The 14167-nt window shown below is 36.8% G+C and overlaps 1 protein-coding gene across 1 annotated transcript in view; it reads right to left on the bottom strand.

Annotated features, from left to right (window-relative positions):
• Positions 1 to 14167, bottom strand: part of Cep295 (centrosomal protein 295kDa) — a 54036-nt gene that overhangs the window by 5499 nt on the left and 34370 nt on the right. Inside the window, 9 exon segments of the mRNA XM_013511832.1 lie at positions 897 to 1037; positions 1788 to 2446; positions 3821 to 3995; positions 4757 to 4896; positions 6761 to 6863; positions 7486 to 7589; positions 12026 to 12181; positions 12631 to 12774; positions 12922 to 13102. Of these exon segments, the coding sequence (XP_013367286.1) occupies positions 897 to 1037; positions 1788 to 2446; positions 3821 to 3995; positions 4757 to 4896; positions 6761 to 6863; positions 7486 to 7589; positions 12026 to 12181; positions 12631 to 12774; positions 12922 to 13102 (1803 nt within the window).

Below are 14167 nucleotides of genomic sequence, written 5' to 3' on the forward strand. Positions count from 1 at the left end.
GGCTGGGGATTTAGCTCAGCGGCAAAAGCGCCTGCCTGGCAAGCACAAGGTCGTGAGTTCGGTTCCTGGTACCGGAGAAAAACCAAAAAAAAAAAGAAATGCCCTTCCTTGATATCAGGGCACTGTTCCACCACACTAAAAGGCATGAAACGGGGGTGGGGGTAGGGGTGAGGGCGGGGATGGTACACACCTGTAATCCCAGCAATTGAGCTCAGGCAGGAGGATTGCAAATTTAGGTTCCCCCTGGGCAATTTAGCAAGACCCTGTCTCAAAAAGTAAAGCCTGAGATTTAGCTCTGTGTAAAGGCTCCAAGTGTTTAAGAAAAAAAAAAAACCAGCTATGGGAGGGTGTCAAAAGGCATCTACTAACCTACAGTTCCAACTAAATGAAAATTAACAGCATAGTTCCCTCCAAGGATGACCTGAGACTTGAAATTATCAGGTAGGTGACTGATTAGTAGCCAGGGAATTTTTTTTCTTTAGAACTTTTGACTGAGTTCAAAATAAACTTGGAAAGTGACAACAGTTTTCTATTTTTTGCCTCAGGCCTGGTCTTACCTGTTAGGAGGACAAAGTGTTATGGGATAGGGGAGGCATGAATTCCACTTAAGTCTCAATAGCCGTATCTTCACAAATACACATTAGTTAGAACTACACAGTACATGGTGCAAACTGGTACATTCAGATTTAGAAAGCTTTTCCTATTCACTGTCAATTTCTGCTGTGAGCATACAGCTTATTGCATTTACATATAACAGAGGAAAGGCAATCTGCAGGTAATTCTAAGGTGAGGGAAGATGCCACATGAAGTGATGAATATCCTTTTCTGTTCCCACACAATCTTCAGTTACACGTTCCTGTGTCAGTATTCACAATAGTGAATGCTATAAAACTTACCTGAAAACCGCTTTGTGTTTCATTCTCTGTCTTTTCTTCAAGGGTTAAGTTTGCAAAATCTGTTTCAGCAATACTGATATCACTGGTGCTTACCAAAGTAAGTTCTGGTTCTTCCATTATACCATGGCCAGATTCTGTCTCCTGTGTAGTACAATTGAAAAGAAAACATTTTTTTTTTAAAGCCTTAAAACATTCAAAATGTAAAAGAAAAACCCCATAAATGTGTATTTTGTACATTATGTGTATTTAGTGCAAGTGGACCTAAGTATAAAAAATAATGTAAATTGTACAAGATCAACAGACTTGATTCCCCTTTAGGCACCACTCATTACTAGGAGAAACAGAGAAGACTGGAAAAAATATGGTAATTATCTTAAAATATTGCAAGGATCACAAATCTGAATGCTCACACAGCTAGGCAGGTTGGCTGGGATGAAGTATTTAGTTTCACACACTGAACAATAATTTAAAAACAGAGATGCAACACAAGCAGCCAAAGAACATCTATGATCTAGATGGAGTCCTTATTTTAAATCTCCATTGTCTTATCTGAAAGGATGAGCTGTGCACGCAAAAAATTGAAAACTATGCCCAGCTGAACCATGCAGGTTATAAACTTGCTTAACAAGAAGACAGTAACAGTTATTCTAACAAAGGATTCAGTGCAGTAAGATTCAACACAGGCTGATTAACCATTCCTTAGGGAAGGTAGAAAAGGATTATCTGGATAGGGAAGATCTATAAAATTCTTAGAGGAGAGTTTTCAAAATTTGGAGTTTTCTCATTTTATTTTAGGAACATTCAGCAACTTTGTTGTTTCTCTTACATTTTGTTTTAGAAGTTTCTCCTAAAAAGGAACTTAAAATACTGTTTATACAACACAGATCTTACCCAGAATGGAATAGAGTTCCGTAATGAAAATGATCCACAACTTAGAAAGGGCTCAGCCAGTGCTGGCTGAGATAGGTTTTTTATGATTTCTGGAGGTTCAACTGACTTCTCAAAATATTTTTCATTTTGGGTACTTAATGACTGTGGTGTCTGATCTGAAGTTCCCATTTCAACTGTTCTTACACATAATTCAGAGTCAGTTTCTTCTACATGTGGATTTATAGCTAAAACCCTACAGGTTTCATTTTTATCATCTTCAGAGAGTCCTTGACTTTGTAACATTGTAACAGTCTCTCTTTCTGATAGGTCTTCAAAGCTCAACCTTTCTTCTTTGCTTTCTACCGGTAGTTGGTGTTTTATCAAGGACTCACTAGAGGTAGAGCCACATGGAGTGCTATGCTGCACATGCAACTGTTCATATGTATTTGTTTCATCAGATGAACTACAGGCTGAACTGAAGTTTCCTACAGATAGCTGGAAATGAACACTTTTTTTCTTATTTTGTAGTATGTCAGTCTGTTCTGATGGATGGTTCTCATTTTTCATGCCTTGAAAAGCATCTCTTGCTTCAATGCTAAAAATACTTGGTAGATCAGCATGCTGATTCCCCTCCTGTGATGGAAATTCTGGCAGAAGTTGTTGAAAAGACTGTTCAGATCCTGCATTAAGAAATTGTTAAAAATCAATCTTATATTATAAATAAAGTTGGTTATTACTAGTCTCTCATAGGTTCAGTAACTGCACATAAAGGCAGGTTATAATTTTAGAAATGCCAGTTGATGTATATAAACAGGAATAGGAAGTTAACAATCATTTTCAAATAATTACAGCTCACATTATGTATTATCTCCTGTTTTGATATTGTGAAGGACAAGGCTATTAGACATTATGAGGACTCCTCCCTTATGAAAGGACGGAAAATTGATTTTTAAAATTTTTAACTTAATCTTATCATTCCTAACATTTTTAAGTGTACAATACAGTATTGTTAATTTAGGGACAGTGCTGTATCTATATTAGGTAGATCTCTAAGATGTATTTTTCTTGTATAATTGATACCTTATACCCATTACTAACTACTAACTAACCTTCTAATTTGATTCTGTAAGTTTGACTATTTTCACTTTTGTGTCATTTTGGATAGTATGAATATTTTAAGATAGCATGTTTTTTAATGACATGTTTTAAAGTTTTTAAGGCTAGAGATATGGCTCAGTAGTGGAACATTTGTAATGTCCTAAGTTTAACACCCAGCATCAATGAGAAGAAAAGAATAAACAGTTTTTATAATGCTGGATTTTAAAAAGCATTGAGAATTGAGGAACAGGGTAGTTAAATCCATAAACTAATATTTTTAGAAAAATAGTAAGTTATTAATTATTCATGAAATTTGTACACAAGAAGAAATATATCACAGTTTATAGATTATATCTTTCCAGATTGCTAAGCGATACAAATAATAATATTTCTGTTTAGTAATTTGATTATAGAAGGTAGTATACAGAACCTCAGTTTTCCCTTTTTAATATATTTTATTGAACTGTGATTTTAATAACAGAAATACTTAAAATATGCACACATGTATATAAACACATATTATGACACATATAAAAACTCTACAAAAAGTTCTCGTAGAAGGATAGAATTATACGAGTAAGGAAATTGACAGAAAAGAGGTAACTCTTGCTTATTGATCTTACAAAGTTCAATAGTATAAAAATGTAAACTGAAGAACCAGGCATGGTGGCACAGGCCTGTAATCCCAGCTCGCAGGAAGTTAAGGAAAGACTGCCAAAACCTTGAGGCAGCCTGGGCTACGTAGTGAGTTCAAGGCTGAACTATGTAGAAGGATCCTATCTCAAAAACCAAACGAAACCAAATAGAAGAAAAAAAAAAAGGAAACCAAACATAGTTAACATTGAAGACTCACAGAGACACACCAACAAGCGCTACACACAATGTCCAAGGAAATGTTAAAAAAAAAAAAGAAAATGAAAAAATACTGGGTTTTACTTAACTTTTTCTTAGCCTACCTTCAACAGTTTCTGTAGCAAAACTCTGAGCAATAGCATTAGCCACATTAGGGTCTGGTTGCTGGGTCAGGCTTATATTAAAAGAATGCAAGCTGGTCCTTCTCAGTGCTGTGAAAGAAACTGTACTTCTGGATGATACATCAGCATAGGGTGTTTCAGATGAACAATCTGAGCTCTGACAGAAAACAATACAGAACAGTTGAAAAACTGATTATGTATTATTAGCTGAATCAGTCATCACTATGTTCCTTTGAAATGCTCTTCCTTGATTACCATTTTATCATGGTAATAAACTTGCTTTTTGAAAAACCCAATTCTTCCTATTAGTCAATATACCCACCAGCAATAGTTAAGGCTGGATAGGACAAACCTCTAATGTAGCTGCTTTTCATCTAGGTTCCACCTTGGAATCACTTGGGTAGCTTAAAAAAAAAAAAATCATACTATCTGAGTCCTCTCAGCAATTCATTTAACTGGTCTGGGTAGAATCTGAGCAGTGGATTTTAAAAAAGTTTTCCATGGGATTCTAATAGCCTGCTAAGGTTAACAACCTTTGTTCTACAAAAGAAAAGAATTCAAACTGCTTTGATATTCACTACAATGGAGCATCTAGTTTATGGGTTTTGTTTGTTTGTTTTCCAGTACCGGGAATCGAACTCACAACCTTGTGCTTGCCAGGCAGGCACTGTGCCACTGAGCTAAATCCCCAGCCCCTAATGAAAATGTTTACAAGCTATTAGTGGAGTGTTTACAGACATCAGTGGTGTGATGGGGTTTTAAGAATACTGGGACTTTACCAGAAATGGTAAATGGTTGGTTTTTTTGTTTTTCTTCCGGTACCAGGAATCGATCTCATGACCTCATGCTTGCCAGGCAGGCGCTGTGCCGCTGAGCTAAATCCCTAGTCCCTACCTCCTACCATCTAGTTTAATATACCTGGTAAAAATCTCTGTTGTCTTGAGAAACCCCAGACGATGATGATGATAAATCAAAATCTGGATGTGGTTCTAATGGTTTGAAGAGCTGACGATGCAAATTTGGAAAAATGTGTTCTAGTTCTGGAAAGTCAAAGTCAACTGTTGGAATTGTGAGGAGAAAAAAAAGAATTTTTAAGATTTAAAGTAAAGCCTAAAAAGTACTAAAAAGAACATACTCATTAAAAACTTTTGATAACTCTCATGCAAAAAAATTGTTTTTTCCATGACCAGCAAATGCTTTCAAATTAAATTCCATCATGATTACTTCCAAGGTAAAAAACTAAGCCCAACCCAAGCAAACCCCAGATCGTCTCAGTGCCCAAAGCCTTCTCAGGTTAATTAGGAGTAACAGGCCCATAAGACCACCGTCTTGCTATAAGCAAGTGGATGCAAACCTTCTGGCACATGTGCCACAGTGGGTTGTTTGTCAGCAACAAAAGCTCTAAGAGGTTGGGCATCACTGCTGTAAGCTTTGCTGTCCTCACTTAGCTCATTTCAGGAGCACTGGTTAAAAGAGGAGAGGGTCACGGTACTCTCGGTTACCATGGGCAGGACACTGTACTTCTGTGCATATCTCATTTATTCTCCAACATCTTTCTATCTATGAAAGATGAAAAAGTGAACTTGCCCATGGTTTCACAGAGAGATCTTTCTGATATCTGAACTTTACCCAGACTCAGCTGTAGGAGCTAACTTTGAGAAGATAAACGAAGACTTAGTCATTAATGTCCTCTACATGTTCTTCCATTGGTCAAATTGGGTTCACATCCCCTCTTCCACTAATCATCAATATTTCCTATGGTCTAAGGATGCTGCAGCAGGCCATAAGAACATGAAGTTTAAATAACATTTACTAAAAATTAAAAAGGATAAAAGGTGAAAAGTTAAAAGAACTCACTGATATACATATACATATATATATACACACACATATATATACATATATATACATATATAGTCTGCCAAAAAATATGTATACACACTTCAGCAGTTCCCTGTACTAATTAACATCCGAAAGCTTAATGGCCATCACTTCGAGCGCCTCTTGTAATTGTATAGGCCAGAGGTAACTTGTATTAATTTCATGATATATTAATAAACTTAGTATTAAAATATTTACACATTTTTCTTTTCCAATGTCTACTGTTTTTGGCATACTATATATATAGGTATTTTTAAAGTAATTTTACTCTGAAAGTCTGTTTTCTCATCTATCCAAGTTGCTTTGTGTGTTTGTCTATGATTTGCTGACAATGTGTGTGCTGAGGCATAAATTCTTCTACTGCAGGCAATGGAGATTTATGAACACCTGAAGAGTTCTGCTGCTGATAAATAACTTGTGTTGAAGGAATTATAGAACTTAAAGTATCTTTTTCTTCTTCTTTACTGGTGGATAGGTTCTTGTTCTGAATGACTCATGTACTCTGAAAATAGCTCTGAAATTTGAGTTTCATGAAAATTTTTAACTGACATTAATACTGTATTATTTTTGATGGCTTTTTTTTTTGTGTTTTGAGACATGGGCTCGCTATGCGGTTCAGACTGGCCTTGAACTCACCCTACAGCCCAGCCTCCCACGTCCTGGGATTAAAGGCATGTGCCACCATGCCTGGCTGGGTGCTTCTTTAGAAACATAATTTAGTAGAGAAGTATGACAATACCTATTGCTAACAGATCAGTGCAACCAAGAGATTTCCTAAGATAGAATTCCACTGAATGGGAAAAAGGGACATTAGTAATATTTCTCAAATTTTTAGGGATCTACAGAGTACTATGTGACTTCCAGTCTTTTAGTATACCATACTGCCCAACAGTCTCTTAGACACTGATACTTTATTTTCTAGATTTAAAGAAACTCTTCCCTTCTCCTATGTGTTGTAAAAAAACAATGCTTCCTCCCACCACCATACTGTAACTCGACTGGTATTGGACCTTCAATCTCTTCACATTTTGATATTATTACCTGGATCCATAAGGCTCAAATCTGTATTATCATAACTTAAAAAACTGCCAGTAGAAACAGTTATTGGAGATAAAGGCTCATGAGAAATATCTTGTGTTTCAGCCTAAAAATTAAAGGGAAATATTAGATCATGATGTGTCAGGTAGTACAGTATCTAGAAAACTCAAAATCACTAACCTTAGCAGCTGTCAACTCTGAGCTCAGGTCAAGTGTAGAAACCTTCATAGTTACACAGGTCAGTAGTAAAATGTTTTCATCATTGCTCAGAAATAATGAACCTTACATACACTCACTCACACACACACACACACACACACACACACACACACACACAGAGCCCTTTCTGTTTTAAATTATTCTACAAATCTGCTTCTCAGAACTATAAAGATCATGCATCAGGGAGCCTGGAAGGTCTTCTGATGCTCAGATTTGGCTATTTTCATCATTGATCTGCTTCAATAAGAGCAGACCTCAGAGAACATAGTTTTTCAGTAAACTGAAGAGAATATGAAACCAGAGAGTTCAGTGCATCACGGCAGGTACTGCTTTCAGGATATTGTAATGTGCACACCTGTAATCTCAGCACTCAGGAGGCTGAGGCAGAAGAATCGCCAGGAGTTCGAGGCCAGCCTGGGATACATAGTGAACTCAAGGCTAGCCTGAACAACACAGCGAGACTCTGTCTCAAAAAAACTGAAAACAGTAAGTGAGAAGATATCACCAACCTTATCATCTGGCCTCACAGCCTGACCCAGACATGTGTGCTCCGCTTCCTCAGCAGCATAACTTAACACGGCATGATTTTCAACATCAGATTCCTTGACCTTGACTAAAAAATGAATTTGGAGTTCAAAAGGGCAAAATATTTTGGATTAGGTCAAATTAAACATTAGCATCAGAAGACATACAATCCCTGCTTTCCTGTTTCAGTTCTTAAAGTTGCCTTATCTTAGGCCAAAGGGGGAAAAATCATTTCCTTTTTCATTTAAAACCCTGGGCAACACTCACTACTTTTTTTTAAAACTGTAGTTGTCATTGTTATCACATGAATAAGACCCTTTAAAATATCTGAACATTATGGGAAATGTTTTGTCCTTTTATGTGGTAAAGCAAGAATATTCAATCATGAATATAGTATGATCTGTAAGAGGATAAAATTCATATAAAAGAGACAATGAAGAACACCAAGGTATAAACAGTGATTGCTAATGAGTAATAGGACAAGGAGCAAATTATTTCTTTTTCTTTTCTCAAATGGAGATCTCTCTGTTGCCTAGAGTGGTCCTGAAATTCCTGGCTACAAGCAATCCTGTGTCGTTGTCTGGAGTTGCTGGGCCTATAGGCCCGAGCCACCAAACTCTGACTCAATTTTAAATTTTTGGTGTTGGAGCTTGAACCCAGGGCTTTGTACACCCTAAAGACTGTATCACTGAGCTACACACCCAGTCCCAATTTTTACTTCTTTCTACCTTTAAGTGCTTTCTGTTAAAATAAGCATATTTTGCTTAATAATACATTATTATTTCTAATTATTCTCATATTAAACATATATAAAATTATATACATACTTCCTATCTCACTACTTTTTATTAATACAGTACATGTTTGTAGTACATAGTACTTCATTCCTGTGTGGGGCTGGTATGTGCACACATCTTAACTCTTTTTTTCATTCCCTTTCCTCAGTGCCTCCCACTCCATCTCTTGAGCTCCTTCCCATTTTGGGAAATATCTATTGCCTGACTTCCAATTATCTATCTTCTATTTTACTGTCTATAATTTGGGTTTCTCATGTAAAAGAAATTATGTGATATTTAAGCGTGTTTGTCTGATTTATTTCACTCAACATTATGGTGCAGCCATTTTCCTACAAATCCATTTTCCTACAAATAACTCAATTTTACTTTCTTCATGGCACAGTAATACTCCACTGTGTACAAATACACTTTCTTTACCCATTCATCTGTTGATGGACATACAGGCTACTTCCAAGACTTAGCTATTGTGAATTGTGCTGCAATAAATAGGGAAATGCATATGTCCCTGTAATATGATGTCTTTAACTCTTGGGAAGATACCTAGAAGGGGAATAGTTTGGTCAAATGGAATTTCCACTTTCAGTTTTTTGCAGAATCTCCTTAACTGATTTATGTTGTGGTTGTACTAGTTCACATTCCCACCAATAGAATATAAACTCCCCACTCCTGCAGCCTTGCCAGCATTTGTCATTGTTTGATTTCTTGATTACTGCCATTCTTTCTGGGGTAAAATGGAATCTCAGTGTTGTTTTGATTGCATTTTTCTAATGGCCAGCGATGCTGAACACTTCTTCATGTATTTACTGGCTATTTATATTTCTTTTGTGAAGTGTCTATTCACTTCACTTGCCCATTTTTGATTGGGTCTTCATTTTGGATGCATCTAATTTTTTTTAGTTTTTTATATATTCTAGATACTAGTCCTCTGAGGAATAGCTGGCAAAATTTTTTTGCCCATTCTGTAAGTTGTCTTTTCTGTTCATTGTTTCTTTTGTTGTACAGAAGCTCTTTTTTTTTTTTTTTTGGTACCAGGCTTTGAACTCAGAACCTTGCACTTGCCAGGCAGGTACTTGTGCTGCTAAGCTATATCCCCAGCCCTCTGCACTTTAACTTAATATCATCCCATTTGTAGATTCTTGGTATTTATTTCCTGTGCAACCAGGTTTGTTTTTTTTTTTTTTGAGACAGGGTTTCACTATGTAGTTCAGGCTGGCCTTCAACTCATATGTGGTCCAGGCTGGCCTCATGGCGATCTCGCTGTCTCAGCCTCCTGTGTGCTGAATTACAGGTGTGCGCCACCATGCCCGGCTTCAACAGGGCTTTTTCTTAAGCCTTCCATCCCCTAAGTTCCAGAGATTATTGGAGACTGAACTCAGGCCCTTTATGCCAATCTACAAGTGCACATCCTAAGCCCAGTTTTTGAGAGTCTTGCCAAGTCGCGCAGGCTAGGCTTGAATTTTGATCCTCCAGGCCCAGCCATCCCGAGTTCTAGGATTAAAGGTGTGCTACACCATGCCCAACCTGTCCTACTAAAAATATTCAGGCATTCTGAATTTATGGGAAAGCTGGCCAAGGCATACAGTCACCTGTGGTTCTAAAACAAGATAGTAAAATCGTTCCAATGACTACAAACCTAATTTCTGACTCATGACTACCATATTATTAAAGGAAATCAGTTTATGTACATCAACGGTATGTTTCTTAAATGTCTGTTTAAGAACTACTTTAAAAATGGAACTCCAGTCCACAAATACATGTACACATATAATCCATACATGCCTATTAGTATATGTATATACAGAGAAATATAAACAATATTTGTATCATACTTAAAGCAAAAGCAAAACTAGTAACAAAGGTCAGTGCTTTGGGCATACTGGGCAAATACTCTACTAATGAGTACATCTCTATCCCTTTTTCATTTTATTTTTCAGGCAGGGTCGAAGCTAAGTTGCCAGATTGGCCTTAACCTTGCAATCCTCCTACCTCAGCTTCCCACTTATTTGCCTTTAAACATAGTTTCTTACTCTTCTCTTATTATGGTTCATTTAAAAATATATTATTGTCCTAAATGATTTAACTATTAAGTGTCGTTTGGTTGCTTCTCTACATACTAAATTTCAAAGAAAATGTGAGATAGTAAAATTTTATTGTGAATTTTTTTTTCATGTCTTAAGTAGCTCATTTCAAAAGCAAACTGGGAGATGAGAAGTTATCTGGGCTTTCTCAATTCAATCAATCACAATTATTCACTGTTATGTATAACATACCTTCAAGACCACCCAGGGGAAAGATGAATGAACAAGGTAGCATCTGTGTAGTGGTAAGAAATGAAAAACTGAAGAGGGGGGCTGCGGATTTAGATCAGCGGCACAGCACCTGCCTGGCAAGTGCAAGGTCGTGAGTTCGATTCCCGGTACCAGAAAAAAAAACAAAAAAAAAAGAAAAATAGAAGAGGAAGCAAGGTCAGAATTATTTGAGATGTTGAAAAACTCAGTGAAAGATGTAAGAGAAGTGTCACCAGTTGAGATATAATAAACTGAGAGCAGGGATCCATGAACACATCCCTAAAAAGAGTGAAAGCAACATCTTAAACAGTTATCTTCCCATGATATGCACAATTCACCATACCGGGCTTTCTAACAAAAGCAAAGGGTACAGAGTTGGAAGTTAGTATTCTACCTTAAAAGCTTATTCTACCTTAAAAGCTATTAAGAAATTAAAGTGTTGAAGTGTGACAGGAAAGAAATGGACAAGTAAAAGACCAAGGTCATTTCAAAAGAGAAGTACTCTAAATCTAGGGATGGCTATGAGAAAGAGACAGCCAGGGGTTGAGCTGGCCCTAGCAGCCAGGCCCCGGTGTTCTCCCACTAAACAAGCACAACTGCACAGAACACCAGTATGATCATGACTTAGAATATCACAGATGATTTTTAAGATACTTCTTAGTACCGTTTAAAATACAGCTTGCTACAAAAAGATTTGTAACAAAATTTGTAGAGCTGGCCATTGTACAAAACTTTACCCTAATACTTCCTACTAGTACTTAATGAAAGACTTTAAGAGCAAAATTCACTTTCATAAACCTCACTTCCCTCATTCAACTTTTTCTGCACAGAACAATATATGCCTATTTTTTAAAAAAAATTCTATAATACATGAACATATAGAAAGTGAAACCTAGTCTCCCATAAAGGTAAAGCTATACCAACATTTTAATGATTATCATGTTAGATAATTTTCTATGCTATTGCCTAAGCAGATTCTTTTTTCTCCCTCATTACTTTTGCTTTTTTTTTTAACATGGCAATTTATTTTTAATTAACATCTAAGAACATACTTCACCACTGGGCTATACCCCCGGCCCTTGCCTTTATTACTTTTTTTTTTTTTTTTTTGGCAGTACTTGGAACTGAGTGCAAGGAATGCTGAGCTCTATCCCCAGCCCCTTTTTTTTTCTTGATACAGAGTCTAAGTTGCCCAGGCTGGCCTTGAAACTGCAATCTTCCTGCCTCAGCCTCTCAAACTGTTCACACTGCAACAGGCATGTGCCATCATGCCCAGCCTTGCCCCTGTTCCTTTTTATAACAGCATACAACAACAGAATATAGGTATGACTTGTGACTTGATTACCAATAGCTACTGGGGTTATTCACCAGTATTATAATCTTACAAATGAACATCCTTTGGTCCACATATCCTTGTGTACACGCTTCCACCGTCTTACCTGCTTCATCATCATAGTCATCACCACAGGCTTGCTCCTGAGGAGTAGGCAGAAGACCACCAAATGGATCACTGGGCTGTGGGCTCCCCAGGAAACTCTGTTCTCGGCTTACTGAGACTCTCAGGGGGTCTCTGTCTTGAGAAAACTCTGGTTTACCTGAAAAGAAAAGCATATACACTGACTCATTAGATTTCCACTTAAGTTTTTAGGTCTAACTAAAACTAAAATGGCAATTTACATTACAGAAAAACTAAACTGCTATGAAGTCCTGATGTATACATAGCTATAAAATAACTTTTTTTTTTCCCTTGAGATAGGGTCTCTATGTAGTCCAACGTGGCCTTGAACTCACTATGTAGCCCAGGCTGGCCTCAAACTTGCCGTGATCTTTCTGCCTCAGCCTCGTGAGTGCTGGGATTACAGGAGTGCACCACCACCTTGGAAGCTCCAATTTTAAACTTTGTTATATGTTATATGTTTAAACTTTGCTAATTTTTTCCTTTCACAAGTACTCAAATACTAAGTCTGACAAATCTCAGCATCCTGAAAATATATAGAAAATTGGCAAACTAATAAAATACCTTTTATTGTATCAAATTGCTTACCTGGTACAGAAGTTCTGCCACTTGCCGGTGATTCTACTTCTTGTATAGCACTAAGTTCATGTTGAATTAAATCCAATCCACATTTAACTTTTGCCACAGGTGGCTTTGAGGCTCTTCTACCTGGTTCTTTGTGCAGAGGCTCACCTACCAAGTCAAGAACAACAGTAAAACTGAATGAAAATTACAATGAAATATTACAGTTAAAAGTAATATTCTTTGACTAACAAGCTATAGGAGATAAAAGGAGAAAAGAATCAGTTGAATAATTACAATAAACTGCAATTATCTTACTGCTCTGCTTGGAACTGACATCTTCTAAAAGCAGCTGATGATCATCAGAATTACTCTTATCTGCATGACAGATACTTCCTGGATCTCCTCTTGCTAGGTCTTCCACATGAGGAGGCCACTCTCTCAGCTGTTCCACTGTCTGCATTTTAAAAAAATCATTTTGAACTGTAAGCTTGCTTGCCTGCAAAAGTAGACAATTAAGGGTGGGGATGACACAAATTGGGGGATTATGTATATAACTGGAACCTTGAACAGTTGTATCACTGACACTATCATAGTTTATGAAAAAAATGATATGCTCTCAACACTGAACGGGTGACACTTACATGAAAAAGTACAACCTAGACCTAAAAACAGACTTCACCTCTATCTTTCAGTAAGAGATTTTTCTTTTCTATTACTTTTCCTTCAAATGACCAGAAAATCCCTATGACTTGACTTTGACTGGACTCAATTGAAGCTTCTTTTGAACACCAAGGATTTGCAGAACTCTGTTTACATTAAATAAGTTTAGCAACCTTTTAAAATAAAATGGATCCATGCATATTTAGAACACTCTTGTCTTGCATGTGCAGAAACTAAGACTGTGAATGACTGTACCAGTCTTTTGAACAATTCTGGGTCTTGCTCTGAATGAAAATTACAATGAAATATTACAATTAAAAGTAATATTCTTTGACTAACAAGCTATAGGAGATAAAAGGAGAAAAGAATCAGTTGAATAATTCAGCTGAAGTTCAGCTCTTCATCAGCCTAAAATCATGCTAGCTTTACAACAGTAATAATGTCACTTAAGGAAAAAGATGGTACTACCCCAATTCATATAAAAATGTCAATAAACAGCACAAGATCTGCTACTGTATAAGGAAAATTCTCTTTAACCAGTTATTTTTTGTTTTTGACACACGGTCTTACTATGTAGTCCAGGCTGGTCTCCAACTCATGATCCTTCCACCTCATCCTCCCCAAAACTGGGACTATAGGGGTCTACTACCGCACCCAGCCAGACTAGTTTTTACAATTTTAATGTATGATAAACTTAAAGCCTATTATAAGAGGACTTCAAAGGAAAATCTATTTTCTTTTCTGGTATTTACACTTAAAATTAGTTGGGTTTCAAATATATCAGTGCCATACTGAACACATCAGGTAGAGCAGTTATTTAAAAAAGTTAGTGGGGGCTGCACACACGGATACTGTACCACTGAGCCATACACATCCCCAGTCCTGTTTGTTTGGTTTTTGA

The sequence above is a fragment of the Chinchilla lanigera genome, unplaced genomic scaffold (assembly GCF_000276665.1).
Source record: "Chinchilla lanigera isolate Chin_1 unplaced genomic scaffold, ChiLan1.0 scaffold00013, whole genome shotgun sequence".
Taxonomy (NCBI): domain Eukaryota; kingdom Metazoa; phylum Chordata; class Mammalia; order Rodentia; family Chinchillidae; genus Chinchilla; species Chinchilla lanigera.